Raw genomic sequence first — 22,087 nt, 5'->3', positions numbered from 1 at the left:
TAGCTAACATTATAGAACAGAAGGGTCCAAACTGCAGATTTTTGTTTTCACTTGTTGTGTGTATGATACCAAGAAAATAGCTCTGTGGAGTTTATTTTTATTCAATTGGTAAATATTTGTTATTAGTGATATTGGAAAATAGATGTGCCTTTTGTTTTATAGAGCAAGGTGAAGCAGTCTCACTGTCTCAGTATCTCAATTTTATATCTTTAACCACATGAATCTTGTAAAATGTTCAAGTCTAGTTTCCACCCTAGAGATTAAGTCATGTAATCAGCAGCTAAGCTACACTGGGGTGAAGTTGGTGAGTAATTCATTATGCTGGAGAAAGAGAGCTAGCAAAGGCTGCCAAGATGGACATTGCCAATTTGCCACGTAACGCTACAGTGCAGCCAGCCTCCCAAACTGCAAAGGAGCAATACACTGTCTGCCTTCCCATGTCCCTGAACTACTCCAGAACTGTACCTCTCATAAGTCCCTGTGGTATGTCTCCTGTGAATGGTTGAGGTTGGAAGGGACCTCTTGTCCAATGACTCTTAGCCATAGGAAGTGAATCTTGGCCATAGGAAGAGTTAGAGCTATAGCTTGCTGTGTAAGGAGATTTGGCCACTTCTGCTCTAGCACAGGAGAGGTACTGTGCTCTCTGTACCAGCTTAGAAAGACACAAGAGTTTCATTTTCACTTGAATTTTCTGACCTAACAATATGCTGAGGGAGGCCTCACAAGACACTATTTTTGGCTCAGTACCACAAAAGAATATTCCATATCCTCTTTCACCCTCTGTGTTACTATTTGCGTTGATTTGTATGAGGGAGATGCATTTTTTTTCACATAAACAGTACTTCTTCCTTTTGGAAATTGTTCTATTAGTAAATTTTTGAAGTCCACTGAGTGAATACAATGGAATATGTGGAAGAAAGAATTCCTACAGCAATCCTGCATTGACCTGTTTCTTATGTTTCATACATGTGTTGATCTTTTCACAGAAATTCTCTGATTTTTAAGCTGTTGGTTTTTAATATCCACTCACCAAATAAATGTTCTTAATTACAAAGCAACATCATACTTTTCCTCAGTTATGAGAGAAGAGCATGAGGAAACATCTGCAAAAGACACATTTTCCCCTGTGGTAAATAAATTAGTTTCAGGTCCTTCTCAAGCTGCGAGGAATGAGAAAGCTAGCAGCAGTCTTTCTCTGTTATTGATAACTTTTACCTGCTTTTGAAAAAATTATTTTTTGTTGCTATTTTTTCAAACCTAGCAAACAAGCTATTTCCTTGCATTCTTTTCTGCTTCTCTTTTTGCCTCTGATGTCCTTTACAAGAAAAAATAGATGATCTAAGAGCAAAGCAGGTGCAAGAAAAAGGCAGAAAAAGTAATTTCTGTGAGTTTTTTATCTTTTCTTTTTTTTTTTTCTCCCTGCAATTTCCTAGTTCTGTCTGTTTTTCTTTTTGCAGACTATTCTTACAGTGGCCAGTTCTCATCTGGAGCATTTTCAGAGATTTCTGAGATGCTTACAGTCAAGGTGTCTGTGCTTTCTTGTGATTATCTTTCTTCCTATTCTATGACATTTTTTTTTCCCAAAGGAGACTAGCAATTTTCATTTCTCTAGATTGGTGATTTTCCTCTATTTTTTCACTACATTTCCTTCCCCGGCTCCATTTCTTTCACATACTTGCAGTGAATTTCTTCAGCTAGTGAAGAATATCTCAACACTTTATGACAATGTTCTGTGGATCACTGTAAACTGATCTCAGGTTTTTCAAATTGTAATTTTGAATCTTATTCTTGCTTGAACATCCTCCATCCCAGATTCCAAAAACTTCATATACAGCAGTAAGTAAACAGAAGTTCATGCAGCCTGCTCTTAAGGAGATATTTATAGTGCACCTCTTTGGAAATGATACCTATGGGAACTTAGCTGAAAGAACACCCAAATAAAGGGCTGTGATAATAACCTTCTACATTAACCCAACTGTAAACTTCTGGAAGAATGTACCATCACACTTTCCATTTTATGAGATCACCTGGCTTTAGTTTTGTCTGGACTGTATCTGTGTAACATACAGATTTTGTTAGCAGGCCCCAAATCTTAACGAGCAGTAAATAATTTATTACAGGAGTAATTTGACCAAAGGTCATTCCCATAACTCCCTAAGATGCTGAGGAAAAGCAGGCAACAAAAGGTAGTTGTATCCTTACCATCTCTGCTGTTAGTTTTTACATATGGCATGTTCACTAAAAACCACTCCAGAGGTACTTGCTACAGTATCATATCTTCCTTCCTAATGTCCTGTGCTTTGCAACTACTTTTTTGTCATGTTTAGTTGATCGTAGCCATTCCTTAAAGCATAGTTTATTCAGAGGAGTGATAGTTTTCCAGTGCTGAAAAAAACCACTGTGAAAAGTCTGACAGCATTATTGATTTCTCCAGGATACTTTTAATTTACGCCTTTGCAGACCAGGTCTTAATCCACAACTTGCTCTAGTAGACTTTAACATTATAACAAACATTCCTATGAAGCCGATACTGGATCAGTAAAAGCCATCTTCTTTTCTTAAGAATAGTCTTGTAGCATAAGCAAATGATGCTACAGGGTAAAGCAGGTTATGGAACTGTGTCATGTCAGCTACTCTTCATAACTGGTGAGCACGTTTACTGCATGTCTGACAGAAAATGCCACATCGCTAGCCAAACTTCTGTTCAGGATTAAGTCCCATGATAAATAGTTATCATTATTTATCTGACAATATGTTTATGCTCAATGTTGTTCTATGATAATTTGCTCTTTTACTTGTACTTGCTGTAGATTCATGAGTCAGAGCACTTGTTGACTGTATTTTCTCAAGTTATTCTTCTCTTATTCTGAAGAATATAGGAAGTAAAAGTAACAGTGTGTTTCATTTTAAGATAATAAGAAAGAGAAGCTACAATCATTAAATACGTGCAATGCTGTATTCTTACACAGAAGCTCATGTGAAATTTCTGGATGTAATTTGGCTACAGGTGTTTCTATACCAAGAGAAATCCCTGAATTAAAATTGTCAAAAGGATTCTTACTACTCTATATACCACTACCCCATAGGCTTTCCCTCTCTTAGGATGTCTTCTATGAAAAACGGCTTTACTTCTTAGAGATACTGTCTGCTACAGCCAGTGCTGTCAAACGATAGCAGAAAGGGACACATGCCAAGGAAAAAAGATTTGCTTGCCATTTTTATCCCAGCCCACACCTTGTTCTCCCTGCTTGATGGTATATTCTCACTTGCATATTACATCCCTCCTTTTCACAGGCTGACATTTTTCTCTCTGACTGAAGACATTTTTTTGCTAAACAAGTGGCTTTTAGATAAATGATTTGTAATTTATGCTATAGAATAAAGAAATCACAACTGAAGAAAAATCACTCTGAATTTTGTGCTGAAGGCTCAACCTGTAAGTCAGATCTAGGGAAATCTTGGAACAGTCAGAAAATAACTGTTTTGATTTTTATTTTCTTTTTTCCTAAACTTTGGTGCCATTAAAAAATTGGTAGTTCTCAGAAAATGAGTTTGTAAGCTAAGTTTGAAACTCATATCTTTCTGACGTAATGTATCATTATTTAAAGTATTCTAAAGAATCTGGGACAGTGAACGGAATGCTGTATTGTCCAACTCAGGCATGTACACTTTCTCTTACCTTCCACACGCAAGTCTGGAAAATTATATCTAGGTTAGAGAAAGGACAGGAATAAGCCAGCTTCTCAAAGGTCTATGCACTATGTGGGAAAGTGATGGTTAATTTATATGTGAATTAATTGATAAAATTCCTATTTTGTTTGCATTGTTGCTTCTGGTGAGGGTTCAGATTTGTCCCCAGTGTATGAACAGAAGATAAAGACTGGGTGTCTTTTATAAAATATTATTTCCTTCTCTACCAGTATGCTTAATTTCTCTGAAAGGACAATTAAAGATAAAGTTCTGACACTGTTTTCCAAAAGTTTACAGCAAAATTCTTCTTGGTTACAACTGAATCTAAATTTTACCTCCAAGTTTGTAAAAGGCTAACTAAGGGAAATGGTCCAGTTTTTAATGTTTGTTTCTGACAGTTATATGTGTTTTTTCCCCTGTAACATATTTTTTCCCCTGATCATTTTTCCTTTATTGTTATGTTTTTCACCTTTCCTGTAACCTTTAATTTATGCAAGTACTTAGGTACTGTGCCAGACAATTTCCACGAATGCATTTCTGTCAAGATATATTTGTGAATCTTACAGAAAAAACATTGTTAATATGCACATATATTATGAAACTGTGGACAAAATGTATCAGACTTTAACAGCAAACAGACATGAAAAAATCAGTCCTGCATGAGAAGCAAAATGTTAAAGAAAAACAGTGACGAACAAAAGAATTTCTTAATCAAAACCAATATTTAGGATGCAAAATTTACAGCATTTTAGTATAGCATACTCTTTGTCATATGATCATAAACGCCTATGAATACCAGGTGAAACTGTTTGTAAAATGTTATGAGTTCAGCATTTAAATAACAGCGCAAGTGGTTGCTGAGAAGGTTTTACTTGGATGACTTGAAGTATTCTGTATCCAAAATAAACCCTTTGTCTGTGCAAAACATGTATGTTTTCAAATGATCTGGTGTGCCTAGAAGCTCCAATATGTTTTCATGTTCATGTAACAGACTTCATTCTTTAAACGTGGGTGTTTTTTTTAAGAACTCAAATAGAAGACAGCTACTAGGTTTCCAATAAAAGTTTTACTAGGACTTTTACCTCACCTATGTGAATGATCACAGCAGCATATGAATTCCTTGACTGTAAACCCTTTGGGCTGTGACATATTTCTGGATGAGTGTTTTACTATAATTAGTATCCTGTTTCATAAATTCAAGGTTTATAAATGTGATCCTGTTTTATTTGTGCTAAAGGGAACTTTATTGTTCCTTTGATCTAGAATATGATTTTAACATTTTTTCATTTGGAAACTGAACCTGAAGCATACATATATCTGAAAAATAATACTTTTTTTTTCATGGAAAGGAAACACTTTATTTCATTGCTATTCTTGTTGTTCTTCTTGTTGTGTTCTTTTTAGCACAATGTCCAGCGAATGAAATCCGTACAGAATCATCAGGAGTGATCCTCAGTCCAGGTTACCCAGGCACCTATCCCAACTCTCAGACCTGTTCTTGGACTATAAAGGTTGAGCCAGGATATAACATATCCATCTTTGTAGAAATGTTTCAAAGTGAAAAGCAGTTTGATGAGCTAGAGGTATTTGATGGTAAGAGAGATTTAAATTCTATCTAATCACAAAAGAAAAAATATCGGGTCAAATGGGGCTTGATTTCCAATTGTTGGTTTCATAATGCATTGATACATCTGAAACTGAAACAATAGTCCAGTATTTCTATTACTTTTGCCTTATATCTAAATCTGTTAGCCAATGAAAATTTTTATAGATGTATTCAAGACAAAGAAGCTTTTAAATTTTCTTAGGTATTGTTAGAGGAGGAGCAGTAGCAGCTGCAGCATTCCTATGAAAGTCATACAGTTTTCTGATTCCTGGGAAATGTATGGAGGTGTCTGAAAGGAGAAGTTAAGGTGCTATTTTGTAATGGATCATTTCTGGTGAGGAAATATTTTGGGGGTATAATTCCATTTGTCCAATTTAATAAAATTATCTGAGGTTAAATACTCAAATTTGAGTCCAAATACCCAGTCTACTTTATCCATAGCGTAGCTGAACCAGTGCTGTACGTTGTTTGAATATACCCCTGTTAAAGAATTTGACCATCTGTTTTGGGACAAAGAGTAGAGAAATGACAATAACTCAATACTAGAGTGTTACTCATAGCAGCAGCCTCTCAAAGGGCCCTATTTAATTAACAGGATATTCTTATTTTCTACTGAATTCTGAGCTTATTATCACTTGTTCTGTTCTCATTGATTGATGAGAATAACTATTCCCTGATTGTTCTTTAATATATTTTTATTCATTTGGAGACCGTTATCATATCTTCCCTCATTAACCAAGAATATATGATAACTATGATAGAACTGATTAATATTCACTATGGGAGTTTCATAACATGAAAAATATTAAAAGGTCATATGTTTTGAGGTGTCTTTCTCTAAGTATTTTTCTTAAGTAGTAGATTTTTAATGTCTAAAATTATTAAAATATTTTCAATTTTTGATAAGAGCATTCTGAAAAAAACAATATTTTTCATTCTTTTAAAAATATCAGTTCATTAGCATTTTTTTTTCTTTATAGTGTGTGTGTTGGTCCTTGTCATATTAGTGGAGAAAATAGTCTGAAAAATTCTATTAAGACTGTCTTTTCCTCCACTTTATTTTGTATTTAACATCAAGACAATATATAGTGTGCCTGGAACTTTTCTAGTGGTCTGATCACTTTGTTTGTTTTCTTTTGAAAAATTCTGTTGAAACTGCTTAATGTTCCTGATTAAGATTTTTGTTTTCTTTCTTGTACATTCAAATTTAATGAAACCAGATTATCAGTAATGGATCTGAGAGAAGAATTATCATAGTTACTACATTTTTAAGCATTGTCATTTTATGACAGGAAATCACATTCTTACAAATTCATCTCTAGTGCAGCTCTACTGAAGTCATTTTTTCTACCACCTACCAGCAAACTTAAATGAGGAAGATAATGGCATATTTATAACCTCTCAATACAGTGCCATGTAGAGATTCCTGAGCTAGCTCTCAAGAAGCTGATATTTAAATATGGCACATTGCAGTGCCTTGCAGAGATACTTGCTTGTGTCCCTGTGGCCACATTAGCAATGTGCTTTGCTAGGCTAATTAGTTCTACATTTCAGCATGATGAGTTTGTTGGGGCAGAAGGCAATGCTGTTGTAGCTATACTGTTTCCAGTGATGGATATAACTCAGACTAGCTCGTTCAGAGCTAGCTTAGGTATTTCTCTGTTATTACTGCATTTTGCAATAAGTATATATCATAGACCAGGACCTTGTGTAGTCCAAACCAGCATACCTTCATTTAAGTTAGTAGAACTGCACGGGTCTATTTACACCAGGTAAAGATATGTCACCAAACTTTATGCAGAAACTATATAAAGATTGGCAAGACAACTTTTAGAGAAATAGTATTTGCTAAAGCATAGGTCTCTGATTACTTTAAAAGGCAGCTTCAGAATGTGAACCAAAATAGTGATTACAGCTAACTGACCACATTGTAAATTATGGTGCTTCAGCAGCTGGATGATCAGTATAGGCATCCAGTCAATAAGGCTGCCCTGGTCAGCTGGGAGCAATAAGCTCATTAGCCATTCCCACTTACCAGGCAGATCCTTAGGAAATCCCCTCTGTATTCTAAACCAGGGAAGCCATAAATGTGTTAATTATTAAAGCCTTTTGAACTTGAAAACACTGTATTCAGGTTATTTATACTGAGCAGCATATTATTCATTTAATAAAGTGAATATTCTTTGATTTTTTTTTCTCCCTGAAATAAACAAACAGAAATCTGTCATTGAAATTAGATGGAAATATCAACTTTTACCTAATATTTAGGAAAGCATCATATGACAGGTCAGAACATCAGAAGTTGAGTATTTATTTCCTTATATAGACAAACTCTAAAATAATAATAATTTAAAAAATCAAACTCAAGAACATCTAAATCATGCTGCTGACTTTCCTGAACATCAGCTGAAGAGCTGTCTGCTAGGTAAGATACGGAAACTGAAACTCAACTTCAGGAAAAACAAAGCAAAATAAAATACATTGAATCATTCCTCTGATCTCCCAATGGCTAAAAAATGTGATGCTGCAAATGAATTTCATGATCACTGATAAGGAAAGGTTCTCACCTTTTTGTATGTACTAGATCTTTATTTGTAATTCTACTCTTTTAGCCCCCTTATTTGAGAATTTTGAAAGAACATATACATTCTAAACTGTAACAAGTAAAGTGTATTAAACAGATTTTACAAAACCCAGGGTGTGAAGCACAGAGAAACTAAATGAATTGTCATGTTCTAAATCTTTTTTTCAAGCAAAAATAGGAATTGACCTCAGCATTCCTCATTGTTTATCCTACACTGTAATCATCAAACACTGACTCAAACAAGCCACAAAACATTTTGATGAGGGTACGCTGGGCAACCTGTGCCTAAAGCTATGCTTATTTGTTCTTATTTTATTATTGTATGTATTTATTATTTAGAGTTTGTTTAGTAATACTTATTTAGTTCTAGTGTTGTCATTATGGTGACTGAACTACAGTTCCTAAGGACTGGGAGGTTGTCTCAATCTTTATGGTTTGCTACGGCTCTTATAGTCTCTCTTTTATACCTGCAATGTCCCAATCAGAAAATATACTTATTTTTTATTGGACTGGAGCGGGAGAAGGTTGACAGCAATTGTATTCAATTTTTAGGTGTCCTTTGAATTAGTTTTATTTTTGTGTTTTCATGCAACATAAGAAGAGCTGATCAGGCTGCAGCTGCTCAAACTCAGCAAAAATGAATGAAGCAGCCTCTTTACTTGAGATAGCTGCTGTGGCCAAGATAACGTTGGTTGAACGTGGCTTTCCTAAAATTGAAAAATGCAGAGCAAAAGGCATATGAAAGGGAGGAGTTCAGCTGGAGAAAACATAACCTTCATATGGAGGAAAAAGATGCCATTTCGTGTTTTAGAAAGCTTTCAGACGGAAATTGGTTTGATACATAGATTTATTTTTTCTCTTGCATCTATGTTGTTTTATTACATAGTTAGCTCCCAAATCATTATTTGTGCTTCTAGGGTTTTATTGAATTTTACTGTGGTGAAGTTATCGGTCTAGGGCCAGGACATTTTTTTTCAGCATCCTGTATTTACCATAAGTGTATTATAGTACCATAAGTATATGATACTATAATAAACACACTATCTTTTAATAAACACACTATCTTTTAATAGAACTGAGTCCTAATGAAGTATATATTGTAAATTCATAGCACTTGTATATATGTGTATTCCACAGTGAAACTGTGATGATCTTACATGTGGCAGGGCATTTTTTAGCTGGGTTCACTATGTAATATGGTGGTGTTCAAAAATTATAATAGCTGCACAATGTCAAGGAATGTATAGATTTGCTGCCACTCACTAGTTGGAAAAGAGTTTAAATAAATATTAGATATAAAAGGACAAGGAACAGAAACATAACCTCATTCAAAGTAATACTTCCACATAAAAAAAAAAATCCACTAATTTTTCACTGTTTATGGGAAAAAACACTCATTGTTTTGTATTTCATTTTGCTTGTACCAAGGTTTTTTATTGTGCCCTCTAGTGAAAACCTAAAACTGATGGATAGTTTAAACAGAGATCTGTTAATTATTTCACTGGCAACAAAGTGTCACATTATTTCCTAATCTTTCTTTGTGTATTCACATTCACAGCTGAGTTAAAATATGGAAAGGATTACTTAAGCTGGTAGTACTTTGAAACTTCAATAGTTTCTTTATTCATCTCTGAAGGTTCTTCTGGGCAAAGCCCTCTACTGGTTGCTTTGAGTGGAAATCATACTGGACAACTGAACTTTACAAGCAAAATGAATCTGCTATATCTTCGCTGGTCAACTGATCATGCAACCAGCAAGAAAGGATTCAAGATCCGTTACTCAGGTAGCTATTAATGATTTCCATTAAATTATACTTTGTGATTACATATAGTTTGTGGCTCCGAGACTGGTGTCACTGGCAAAATTTTGGGCTTTTTGATCATGGGTTTGTCTTCACTTGAAATAACTTTAAACTAGATTTGAAGGGGGAAAGGGATAAAATTAGGCTAGCTAGAGGTAAGCCTGGGGGCACCATGCCAATGTTTCAGGGATGATGTGTTAGCGAGGTCCTTCAGTCTGTTCCACGATGTGCTGAGTACACTGGAGCACATTTGAAATGTCTTTATACTAATGCGCACAGCATGAGGAATAAGAAGAGGAGCTAGAAGCTTTGGCCCTGTCCCAGAGCCATGACATCATTGGCATAAGCGAAACCTGGTAGGATGACTCCTATGACTGGGGTGCCAGGATGGATGGTTATAGGCTCTTCAGGAGGGATAGGCAGGGCAGTGAGGTGGGGGAATGGCACTGTATGTAAGGGAGGGGTTGGATTGTATGGAGCTTACAGTTGGTGACGACACAGTTGACAACCGCTGGGTAAGGATGATGGGGAAAGCAAATAAAGCGGATGTTGTTGTGGGAGTCTACTATCGACCACCTAGCCAGGACAACACCACCAATGAATTATTCTACAAGGAATTAAGAGAGATCTCTAGATCAACGGCCCTTGTCCTTATGGGTGTTTTTAACTTCCCAGAGTTCCCATCAACTGTGAATATCATACAGAGGACACAAACAGGTCCAGGAAATATCTGAAGCATGTTGAAGAAGCATGTTGAAGATAATGTCTTGGTGCAGGTACTAATGGAACCAACTAGGAAAGGTGCCCTCCTAGATTTGTTGTTTGTAAACAGAGAGGGACTTGTGGGCGAAGTGGTGATTGGTGGTTGTCTTGGTCACAGTGACCACGAAGTAGTTGAGTTTCAAATTGTTGGTGATAGGAGAAAAACTGCCAGAAAAACTTCGACCCTGGATATGGGGAGAGCAGACTTTGAGCTGCTGAAGGAGCTAGTTAGTAAGGTCTGTGAATGCTGGTCACTTTTTAAGAGCAATCTCTTAAAGGTGCAGGAGCAGGCAATTCCAAAGTGTCAGAAGTCAAGAAAGTGATGCAGAAGGCGAGCTTGGCTGAGCAGGGATCTTCTTCTAGAACTTAGGAGGAAAAGGAAAGTGTATGGACATTGGAAGCAAGGACAGGCGACATAAGAGGGCTATAGAGATGCTGTTCGCCACTGTAAGGAGAAAATTTGTGTGGTCAAAGCTCAATTAGAGTTCAACCTGGCCAGCACTGTGAAGGACAACAAAAAGGGCTTTTTAAAATATGTTAACAGCAAAAGAAAGTTCAGAGATAACATTGGTCCATTTCTTGACGAGGTCAATCACCTCACAAATAGGGACATAGACAAAGCGGAGGCGTTTAATGCCGCCTTCGCCTCCGTCTTCAACACCAGCGATGGACCCTGGGACCTCTGGAGCCCTATGTTAGAAGACCGTGACTGGAGAGATGATAAACTCCCAGCTGCCCCTGAACTTGTTCAAGACTTGCGGCTCCAGCTGGATGCACATAAATCTATGGGACCCAATGGGATTCATCCCAAGGTACTGAAAGAGCTGGTTGAGTCATCGCGAGACCTCTCTCCATTATTTTTCAATGGTCTTGGGAGTCTGGAGAGGACATAGTCGACTGGAAGCTGGCAAATATTCTCCCAATTTTCAAGAAGGGAAAGAAGGAAGACCCTGGTAATTACAGGCCTGTCAGTCTCACTTCAGTGCCTGGTAAAATTATGGAGAAGGTTATTCTGGGAGTTCCTGAAAAACACTTGAGAGGCAATGCAGTCATTGGTCATGGCCAGCACAGGTTAATGAGGGGAAAGTCCTGCTTAACCAACTTTATTTCCTTTTATGACAAGGTCACCCATCTAGTTGACCAAGGGAAGCTAGTAGATGTAGTGGTTTTGGATTTTAACAAAGCTTTTGATACTGTCTCTCACAGTATGCTTCTGCATAAACTGTCCAGCACACAGCACACAGCACACAGCTGGACAAGCCCATAATACATTGAGTGAGCAATTGGCTGACGGGTTGGGCTCAAAGAGTTATAGTAAATGCGGTTTCATCAGGCTGGCGGCCAGACACCAGTGGGGTTCCCCAGGGCTCAATTTTAGAGCCAGTGCTCTTTAATGTTTTCATAAATGATCTGGATACAGGAATCAAATGTACTTTAAGTAAGTTTGCTGGTAATAGTAAACTAGGAGGAGCTGTGGACTCCCTCAAGGGTAGAGAGGCGTTACAGAGAGATCTAGACAGGCTAAAGCGCTGGGCAATCACCAACCATATGAAATTTAACAAGAGCAAATGCAGGATTCTCCACCTGGGATGAGGCAATCCTGGTTATACACACAAATTGGGGATGAGAAGCTGGAGAGCAGCCCTGTGGAAAGAGATTTGGGGGTTTGGGTTGATGGCAAGTTGAATATGAGTCAACAGTGTGCCCTGGCAGCCGGAAATGCCTACCATGTCCCAGGGTGCATCAAGCACAGCATAGCTAGCCTGTCGAGGGAGGTGATTGTCCCACTCGACACTGCACTGCTGCGGCCCCACCTTGAGTACTGTGTGCAGTTTTGGGCGCCTCAGTATAAGGAGGACATCAAATTGTTAGAGTGTGTCCAGAGGAGGATGACCAAGATGGTCAAAGGTCTCGAGGGCAAGACTTACAAGGAGCAGCTGAGGTCACTTGGTTTGTTCAGCTTGGAGAAGAGAAGGCTGAGGGATAACCTCATCACAGTCTACAACTTCCTCAAGGAGGGCAGCAGAGGGGGAGGTGATGATCTCCTTTTTCTGGTGACCAGTGACAGGACATGAAGAAATGAAATGAAGCTGCACCAGGGGAAGTTCAGATTGGACATTAGGAAAAGGTTCTTCACTGAGGGGGTGGTCGGTCACTGGAACAGGCTCCCCAGGGAAGTGGTCATGGCACCAAGCCTGTCAGAGTTCAAGGAGCATCTGGACAATACCCTTAGTCATATGGTTTATTTTTAGGTAGTCCTGCGAGGAGCAGGGAGTTGGACTTGATGATCCTTATGGGTCCCTTCCAACTTGAGATATTCTATGATTCTATATGCTATTTAGCATCAAATTAGGACTTGTAATATAATGTCTGTTTCTCTGAAGACAATAATTTATTATAATGTACATTTTGAGGATGGGTAATCATTCTATTGCAAGTTCAAGGTAAGCACCGGACTTGGACTCTCCATTTTTTCCCAGTTTGCCAAAGATCTCCACATTAGTACTCCTCCAATGAATATTTCTCTCTGCAACCTGCTATCTTGTCTTACCAGATCTGGAGCAAGGCCTTTGAAATATAAGTGGGAGCCCTTATATTTACACAGAAGTACTCAAGAGTGAGAATTTTTGATCCTGAAATGGTATGGAGTACTCCAACTGCAATTCAGTACACAATTATTAGGTTTACAGTTTCCTTGAATTGCAGTTCACAACTCTCATTACCATACTTTTCTTCATGTACAAATAAATGGAAAACTTCGGGGGAAAAATCCATCACTTCTTCAACAGGCTGCATGTGAATCTGGTGTTGTATTGATAAGAAAATATGTAAATAGTCTATCCAAATAGTGTTAAAAATTATGTCTCTTTTTAAGGAAAAAATTGGTTACCAGTATTGCAATACTGGATTATACTCTATGTGTAGACATATTCACCCTTACTCTCTTTGCAGCCTATTTAAGATGTTTTCACACATACCTTTGCAGACATATTGCTCCTAAAAGACTTGGCTTAGGGATCATTTACATGATGTAAATAGTGAGAGAGAGAGAGAGAGGTGATAATTACTGTCTCTTGTTAACATTTGCTTTTTTTGTGTTTGGACTTGATAAGCAATATAAAGGTTGTGTGTGTTAATTTTGGTGGTTAATAATTGTCAATATAAATTAAGTAGAGAAAGGAATACTAAGAATGTTGTAGAAGAATGTTTTATCAAGCACCAGGTATCTCCCATTTAGGAAGACGGTTTTCATAGAGCTCACTCCTTTCCTGTGCCATCCATGCACTGGCTGTCTAACCTCTGGAAAGTTTATTACTGAAACAGATGATCAGGGATCAGAGCATAATAATGATCATTGTTTTGGGGACTTAAGAACTATGAGCAGAACTATGAGCAGTCAGGAAAAAAAAAACAGTTAGTAAAAGCATTATCTTCACCTTGCAAGCAACCTCTGGAGTATTACTACAGACAAACTAAAACTGAGGGACGGGGGAAAGGGAAGTTGTTTGCAAGCATACTGGAGATTCGTTTAGTTTTTCATAGGGAAAAGGCAATTGCAGGACCTAATAAATGGATTGAGAGTGTGGAAGAAGGAACAAAGAGAATCTGTCATATAATAACCCTCAGATGTGTGGCAGTGAAGGGAGTGGGCCTTCTGTCATGAATTTAAAGTGAGGAAGTAATATCAGGGTTGCAAGAATAGAGTTCATGTAAAGGATTTATTTTGTAAGTATCAAATTATTAAGGAGACTGATTTTTGAGGATTGAGAAATTATTTTACACCTTTGCGTGTACGCAAAACATGTTTTGCTGTAGTTGAAGAAATGGTCTGTCTAGTTGCTAGGCTCAATTCATCAATTATTACGGCACTAGCCGTAACTAATAATAAAATTGGGGACTGGAGAGAGAGATGCAATCCTTACGGCTATGTTTTAGGAACAAACAACTATTTTGCTTTTTCGCTTCACTAACAGTCAGTGCCTGCATTTTTCTCTAAACTTCTGTACATTTTACAATGAGATTCAATGGAAATAATCAGCATGAAAGAAGAGTAACAGTGAGCGGCAGCATAAACAATTGGATTTGAATCTTAATGAGGGAAAGCAACATCATGAAAGTAGGAAAAATACAAGATCACAAAAAGGCTATTGATACTGTGGCAGCTGTGACTGAGCCAGCAGGCTTCCTCATAATGAAGACCCTATTGAAATGAATTACAGCCCTCCCACAACCCTCCCCTTCTCCAGCTATGCCTGTGCACAAAATTTTGCAAATTGTAGTTTTGTCACAACTAGATTTCATTTGTAGATACAAATTTTCTTCACTTTTAAAAACTGCTAGAAGGTTTCAGATGAAGGCTTAATATTGCTTTTAGCATACGAGCTTACTTGTATAAGTTATTTGTCTAATGTTACTTGCATGTTTTCTATCTTGTGTTTTAAGGCTTTTTGCTACATCTTAGTAGAAAAGAGCTATAGCATTACAGCAGAGGTGTATTCTTTTAAGGATTTTGAATATTATAGAGGCACTAGCATAATTTTATTCTAAATAATAAATTTCCTAACTGCACTAACACCTAGGTATTAAATGATCTCTTCCTTAATCTAGTGAGTATCTGTATAGTATAGTGAAACTAGGTGGGGAAGCATCAGTTAAAATTTCTTGCAGCTCTAAGGAAGTAATCCCTTTTTTCTTTGAAAGGTATGTATAAAATCACTAAAATGGATGCCAAAAATACAAGGAAAAGGTATTGCAGGCTGAAATACCTGTTGGTTTTTTTTTTTTTGGCTTGTTGTTGTTTTGTAGTGCTTGAACTTGGCTGGTGCAGCTGGGGTTCCACTAAAACTGTGCAGTTTATTACAGATGGGGAAGAGCTGTGAGTTCAGAAAATGGAACTTGCTGAGCCCAGGCTAGGAAACTCACTCTATAAGAGATGAAACCTTGAAATTGCTTTGAAAGATACCTGCAGAACCTGTTTCTTGGCTTTGTTGTCCTTCAATAATTTATGACCCTGCATGCATATTCCTACTCAAGCAAGCTAGCATAAAAGCATAATAAAGAAGAGGTGGATGATTTTTTTTTAAGTAGTGGTGGAAGGAATGAAAGTGCACTACAGTACTTGGCACACCTGCTAGAGGCATGATGATTTGGGAAGCAGAAGAGTACTTAGCTTGCTACTTTGCAAGTTCACATTGCCTCCATAACATTTACAGGCTTTTGTTTAACTTTTGGTTAATCATTCAAGAGTAAATAAGGCACGTGATTACTTGGCGAATTTATAATGGCTACCAGTAGAACTGTAGAGAGATATATATGAAAAACCCCACCATAGATCTCTATTTTACCTTTATTCTGCTCTTGTAACCCATCTGTTGTTGTAAGAAGCTTAATTCCTCACCATTCATTTCATCTTATTTTTAAGCTTTGTACAACTGTTCCTATTTCCTCTCTATTTCAAGTTAAAAGAAAAGGCTGTTGATTGGTTTGGTTTTGTCTTTACATTTTCCAGTAGCTGGTTAGAAGTGACAAGGGACTTGTATGAAGAAGTTAATCAGACTCTTTATAATTGTTTCTTCTGTGGTTCCTAAACTTATAGGTAGTGATTTGCTGTTGTAAATACAGCAGGAAAGTCACACAATGGAGGTTTATACAGTACTTTGAATGAAGAGCAACATAAACAGGATAATTTATAAATATTGAACCATCAGTAAGAACATCTGTACTATAAATAACAGGTTATTTGGTCAGATATTTAATTTTTGAAGGGGCAGACATTCACAATTATATCGCTAAAGAGGGAATAGGCCTTTGCAAATTTACCTTGCTGTTTTCATACTGTTTACACGTTAGATTTAAAGATAAACTGCAAAAGAAAAAGAATGGCAGCCTGACCCTTTTTTGTTGCTTCGTTGATTATTGTTCTCCTTTTTGATTCGGTATATTTTTAAGTGAAAAATAACATATGGAATGGATGGTCCATTAATTAAAAAACTGTTTTAGTAATCAGAAGAGGTATGTTTAGTTTTCTTGTGTGACCTTACCTAATCACTTAAGCCAGTGTCTGATTTCTTATCTATAAAGTGAGAATGTCTAAAGTGAGAATGATAATAAACCTCTGCCTCACTGGATATTTCAAGAACAGCAGCACAAAGGAAATAAGATCCCCTAGTAATATGGTGATGATGATAAGTAAGTATCCGAAAGGAATAGATGGAAGGAAGCAGTTTACTAAGCTGTGATTTTTCATCTGTCAACAAAAAAACTAGCATATAAACTAAACAAAGGCAACATGGGATTTGAAGGAAGGCTTTTTGTTTATTTATAATTTCAATCACAGGATAGTGTTTCAGTGAATAGTTATAAGTATCTTTTTCATACAAGTTTTTGAACTATTGATCAAAGATACTGCCTTTTGTTAAGATAAATTCTTAGAGAAAATGTCACATTATTCACTGTAAGACTGAGATTTACAAAATCATTTGGGGGGTTTGAACATCCAGTTTCAAAGAATTTTAATTTGGAATTGGGAATTATTTAATTGAGCTTCCCTTAGACAGAGTGCCTCAAACACCTTTGCAAAATCTCAGCATAAATGTTTAAATGTTCCAGCTCTTAAGAGAATATGCTTTGTGAAAGGAAGAATATGGTCCTGCAAATGCAAAATCAGTGTTTATCTGTGCTGCTGTCCACACATCAGTTGACTAGTGATGTGTGATTCAGCCAGGCAGTTATTACCCTGTTGGTCTTCAATTGCAAGTGACAAATGGACATTGTGATTATAAGAAAGCTGAAAAAGTTCAGTATGCTGTCTTGCCAAAAACACTTATGTTTAAGAGGCCTTGAAAGAATGTGGATGCTATGTCACTTGGAAAAGTAAATTAAATCTGTAAATGTAAAGCTACTTCAGGTCACTGGAACGGCTTCATAGAAGTTTATCACATTTCGTGGTAAAACATTGTCATTCCTAGATGAGAGCACTCCCGTGTCATTGCACCTATAATGCACTCCTGTGTCATTGCACCATAAGCTAAGCCTTATGAAGTTCCAGGACAGATTCCCTCTCAGAAACTGGCTGGGAGAAAAACAGCATTTTATCCCAGTGGTCCTTGATAGAAGGCTGAAATATTTTATGAGCACTCTGTAGAGATTCCTGCTTAAGACCAGAAATTTCACTCATCTGACAGTGGCTGTAGTTTTCAGTCTGACATTCTTCAAGCATTTGCTTATCCTCCAGATCTTCAGACATTTTTTATTTATTGCCTTGTGTGATTCTTCAGTTAATATGTCAGTTCCTGATCCTAGAAGTTGTTGTGTATGCTTCATCCTGGCCTCTGAAGGGAGTTTAGTTTAAAGAACAGATTAAAAATTACTGAAGTATAGATTAAGAAGGGAATTGTATGGAGTCTTATCAATATTCCTTCACTGTCTCAGCAAGTGTTAGAGTCTTCAACAAGATTTTTCAGAGTTGTAAAATAAAAGTCCATCTTCAGAATTTTAAATAATTTGCTTCAAATGCTTTCCTTCTTTTCATGCTATGTATATCTTAGACATAATAAAGTGTGTGAGTATCAGCCTTTTCTATTCATATTTTGCTGCCTTTGCAGCACAAAATACTATGAGATTTGGTAGGGCTTTTACATGGATGAGGACTCCAGGTGCTGCTTACCTGCAGCATTGTTGCTGGCTTCTGATGTACTAACTGCCTACCGCCGCTACCTTAAAATGTCGTCATTAAACATTTCTGTAAGAGTAGGAGGTGGATCTGATGTTAAATAACTATTTTAAACATAAGTTATCCAAACAAGTATGATTCATATCACAAAATGAAGTACTTGGAAATTGGAATGAGCTTGTTTGGTATCATGCTTTTAAATTTCAATTACAGACGTGTTGAGTGCATACTGATGCAACAAAAGTCAGCGTGGATTGTGTTTGAACATGTAACACCAGGCTGGAAAAATCAGATCATAGTTATCAAAATAGTAAAAATTTTAGTATTTTTAATTTCTTTTCTGTATTTGAAGTGTTTATCTGTAAAATGGGGATAATAACGATGATTCTTGCTTTAGTGTAATTTTGTGAAAATAAGTGAGTTAATATTCATGTAATATCCAGATTACACATGGACAGTCATTATAAAAAACCCACACAAATTATATCTTGAAATAGTGTCTGAGTAATTTGAAGCTAATAAGGCCTGGACACTCATCTTAAACAATTAGAATTAAAAAAAAAAAAAGGTGTATATATATACTGAAAGAATAAGTAGTGTCCGTTCTCTATATCCTTTAAAGTAGACATCCTATGATGTATGATCATAAGGTTGCAGGCTGTATAATGCTGACATGCATATGTATAAATTAACTGAAATTTGTATGTAGACTTAAATTCCATCATTTCCTAACTTTTGAATTCTTTTCAGCCTAATGATGTTCTTGGTTTTTTTTCTTGTTGATACGTTGTTTTCAATTATTTTCTAAGTACCTAATAAGGTACTTTCATGAGAAAGCAAACAGAAAATCCCAGGTATGCTGCCATGGGGGAATATGATGATAAACATTGTTTTATCAGCTATACTTAAAATTGTACATCTACACAGACATCTGTTGCAACCAGAGTGGTAGACTTCCTCCACTTTTTGCTCAGCTCAATGAAAGAAAAGGCACATTATTATGGGTTTCCAGGATACTGTTAACAGTCATGGAATTGTAAAGCTTGGTAATCTGTGGGCACAGCCTCTTTCTGAGGAATCCTTTCTGTACTGCCCTCTGTTGAACTATTCATTGTGCTTCAAGGAATTCACCTCTCACTTCTTATGTACTCCCACTCACCATACCTAGTTTGTCCCAGTCCTCGCACTCATTCTGGTCAAAATACCTCTGCCAAGCCAGTCTAGCTGTGCTCCCCAACCTTTCTGTCTGATCTCCATCCTTGTTCCACCCCTCCCTAGAAATCACAGGGTACTTTTAGTGCTTCTCTGGTAGACAATATAAGATAGTTCGTTATCCAGCTCTCGTCAACCTTTCTTTCTCTTCCAGCTTCCCATCTTAATTTCCCTCGCTTCCTCTTTACAATGTCTCCCCTAATTCACTATCGTCCTTCTTCCTCGCTTCAGTCCATGATCTTCTCCTTCTCTGTCTCTCACTAGTCAATTCCAATTGATTTTATATGTTTTTCTTTCCAGTTTATTTCCCTGAATCATGAATATGTTTTCCTTGCATCACATTTTATTCTGAACATAATCTCAGTCTCTGATACATGCATCCTTTTGATGTCACTTCTAATAGCCTACCAAGTCCTTATCTTTTTCTCATTTCCATCCCTGGCTCTTAGCCTCCAATCTTTCCCTTCCTACTTCTTGTCTCATTGCATAGTCTGTCATGACTGTTCTTCCCCTGGGCTCTTAAACCCAGTACTTTTGTGTCAAATATTCTATCTCTCTTTTCTCCAGTTATAGTCTTCCTACCCAAACACAGCTCATAGCTGTATTTTCACACTTGAACCTCTGCCTTTAACTTTCACAGTGTCAGATGACCACAGAGCTTTACAAAACATATCAGTTACCAGATCTCCTCTTCCCAATTTCCTCCAGTCCCATGCAGCTGCTACCACTCACTCAATGAGACACTTGGGGTAGCAGGAAAAGTAAGCAGTAGTAACAGTAGGTTGCAGTGATCATTGAAAGCAGCAGATATACAGTAGTCATCAAGGTAGCTCGGGAAGGAGAATATGGATTTCTATACAAGATTTGCAATAATAGCCATTGGGACTTAAGTATATTTGCCAAAGTGATGCTGAAGTAAATTCTGAGCGATGTTGCTGTTTTGTGTTCCTCATGTTTTCTTGTATCAATTTCTTCTTAGTTAAAAGGATTTTTTTGCTTGATTTTTTTCTGAACACCACTAGTTCACTGGAGAGCTTAAACTATGCCTTTGGGCTCTGGGCATTGTTAATTGTTACAACATAAACAACAATTATGACTGATAGATTTCCCCTGTGGCTCCCAATGAAATTTTCAGCATTTCGACATCATTCTGTGTAATTCAGCATCCTGAATGTCCCATATTTCATGTCAGATGAAAGCTGATCTCTTTGGAAGTTCATATATACTATATATTGTTAAAATTAACCACAGTTAAAAGTTCCCTGGTAATCAGAACACAAAGTACAACTTGTTATGCTCAAAATCTTGTTATGGGTAAAAACCCCACACTTTATATGTCTAGCCAAGAATTTACTGTTAGTATAACAGAAATGTTAGCAGTTTAATAAAAGAATTGCTAGTCCAGATTAAATGGTTATAGGAAAAAAAGAAGAAAAAGGAAGAATAAATGAAAGCTATTATACAGAATAACAGTACGGTTAGAATTGTTATACACAAACTTCCCATTATGTAACCTTTTCCCTGGTGCTACAGGCATGCTTCCATGGCTCCTTGGGAACCCAACATAATGGCTTCAGTTTGGTGTTTGTGTGCTGGGTGAGATACTGCAGGTGATGAACAGCTGGAGTCCTTCAACAGGCAGAGTGTGATATTGATGATTTCTTCCTCACTCTAGGGTCCACTTAGGGTCATTTTTATTTACTAACACATTTTTACACCCTGCTGTTGGTCAAGTTCAAGTTGCACATGGTTCTACTATATATAGTCCGTTTTACACGTAGTTACTATTTCTTTGCTCTTTTACGTAAGTCTGAAAAAACACTTTTGCTGAACTCCAAGTTATAATTTTTTTAAACTGACCACTGGTGAGTTGTGTATAGCTTTAGATGGTGCACAGGTTGTCACCCTCTTATTGTACCATGCCAGTACTCCTCCACACTGCATCCTGTGTCCCCACATCTCAAGACCTCTGCTGTTATACCAAGCCTGTGTTTGTCTATACATCACTATACTAGAGTGCTAAATATCTTATTCTACACAGAATAACTACCTGTTACAAGTACCTATATAGACCTATTATTGTACCATAAAAAGAAAATAGAAAATTACAAAGATAATTCAAAAGTGAAACAAATTAGGCATACCCACCTGACCAGAAGAAAAAAATCTGTTAAAGATAAACGAACTAAATACAAAGTTGCAGGCAGCTCAAAAAAGGTTGAGACAACACAAACCTGACAAACCTTGGTCTTGAGGACTTGCAAACTCAGTACAAAGTCTGTGACCTGTTACTAGCAAAGGCAATACTTTATTACTGGGCTACAGGGTTACATGTCATATGGCAAATATTTTCTGTTTAGAGTTGCAGTACCGAGGAGATCAATTTGGAGTTTTGTCTGAACGGCATATTATGTTTAGGACTCACCTGCTATTCTTAAGGTCTCCTAGGATATTTAAAATTAAAATGTGCTTAAGAGGTTACTGAAGGTATTAACCACTGGTCTTTTGGTCTTATGTTGCAATAGCAATATCATTTTTTCTTCAACAGGTTGAAAAGAAAATTAAAACCATGTTTATTGTGCTTCTTTAAATGTCAAATCCTTTTAAATTTAAAAAGTATTTCAGTAATTTAGTTAGATGTGTAACTGAATGTCACCGTGTTTATAAGGGATACAGACCATGACCCCAAACAATTGTTTTACTGGACAATCCTAGCTTATTGATTTTCATCCTTTTTTTTTATTTTCCTTTTTGATTTAG

At 36.9% G+C, this 22,087-nt stretch overlaps 1 protein-coding gene across 1 annotated transcript in view; it reads left to right on the top strand.

Moving 5' to 3' along the window:
* The window catches only part of CSMD1 (CUB and Sushi multiple domains 1), a 1,311,413-nt gene that overhangs the window by 1,181,083 nt on the left and 108,243 nt on the right, over nt 1–22,087 (top strand). Inside the window, exons 47-48 of the mRNA XM_075145187.1 lie at nt 5,095–5,283; nt 9,517–9,663. Coding sequence (XP_075001288.1) covers nt 5,095–5,283; nt 9,517–9,663 — 336 coding nt within the window. The remainder of the gene's footprint in view (nt 1–5,094; nt 5,284–9,516; nt 9,664–22,087) is intronic.

This window comes from Calonectris borealis, chromosome 3 (genome assembly GCF_964195595.1).
Source record: "Calonectris borealis chromosome 3, bCalBor7.hap1.2, whole genome shotgun sequence".
NCBI lineage: Eukaryota > Metazoa > Chordata > Aves > Procellariiformes > Procellariidae > Calonectris > Calonectris borealis.
This window is presented reverse-complemented; position numbering and strand designations above follow the sequence as displayed.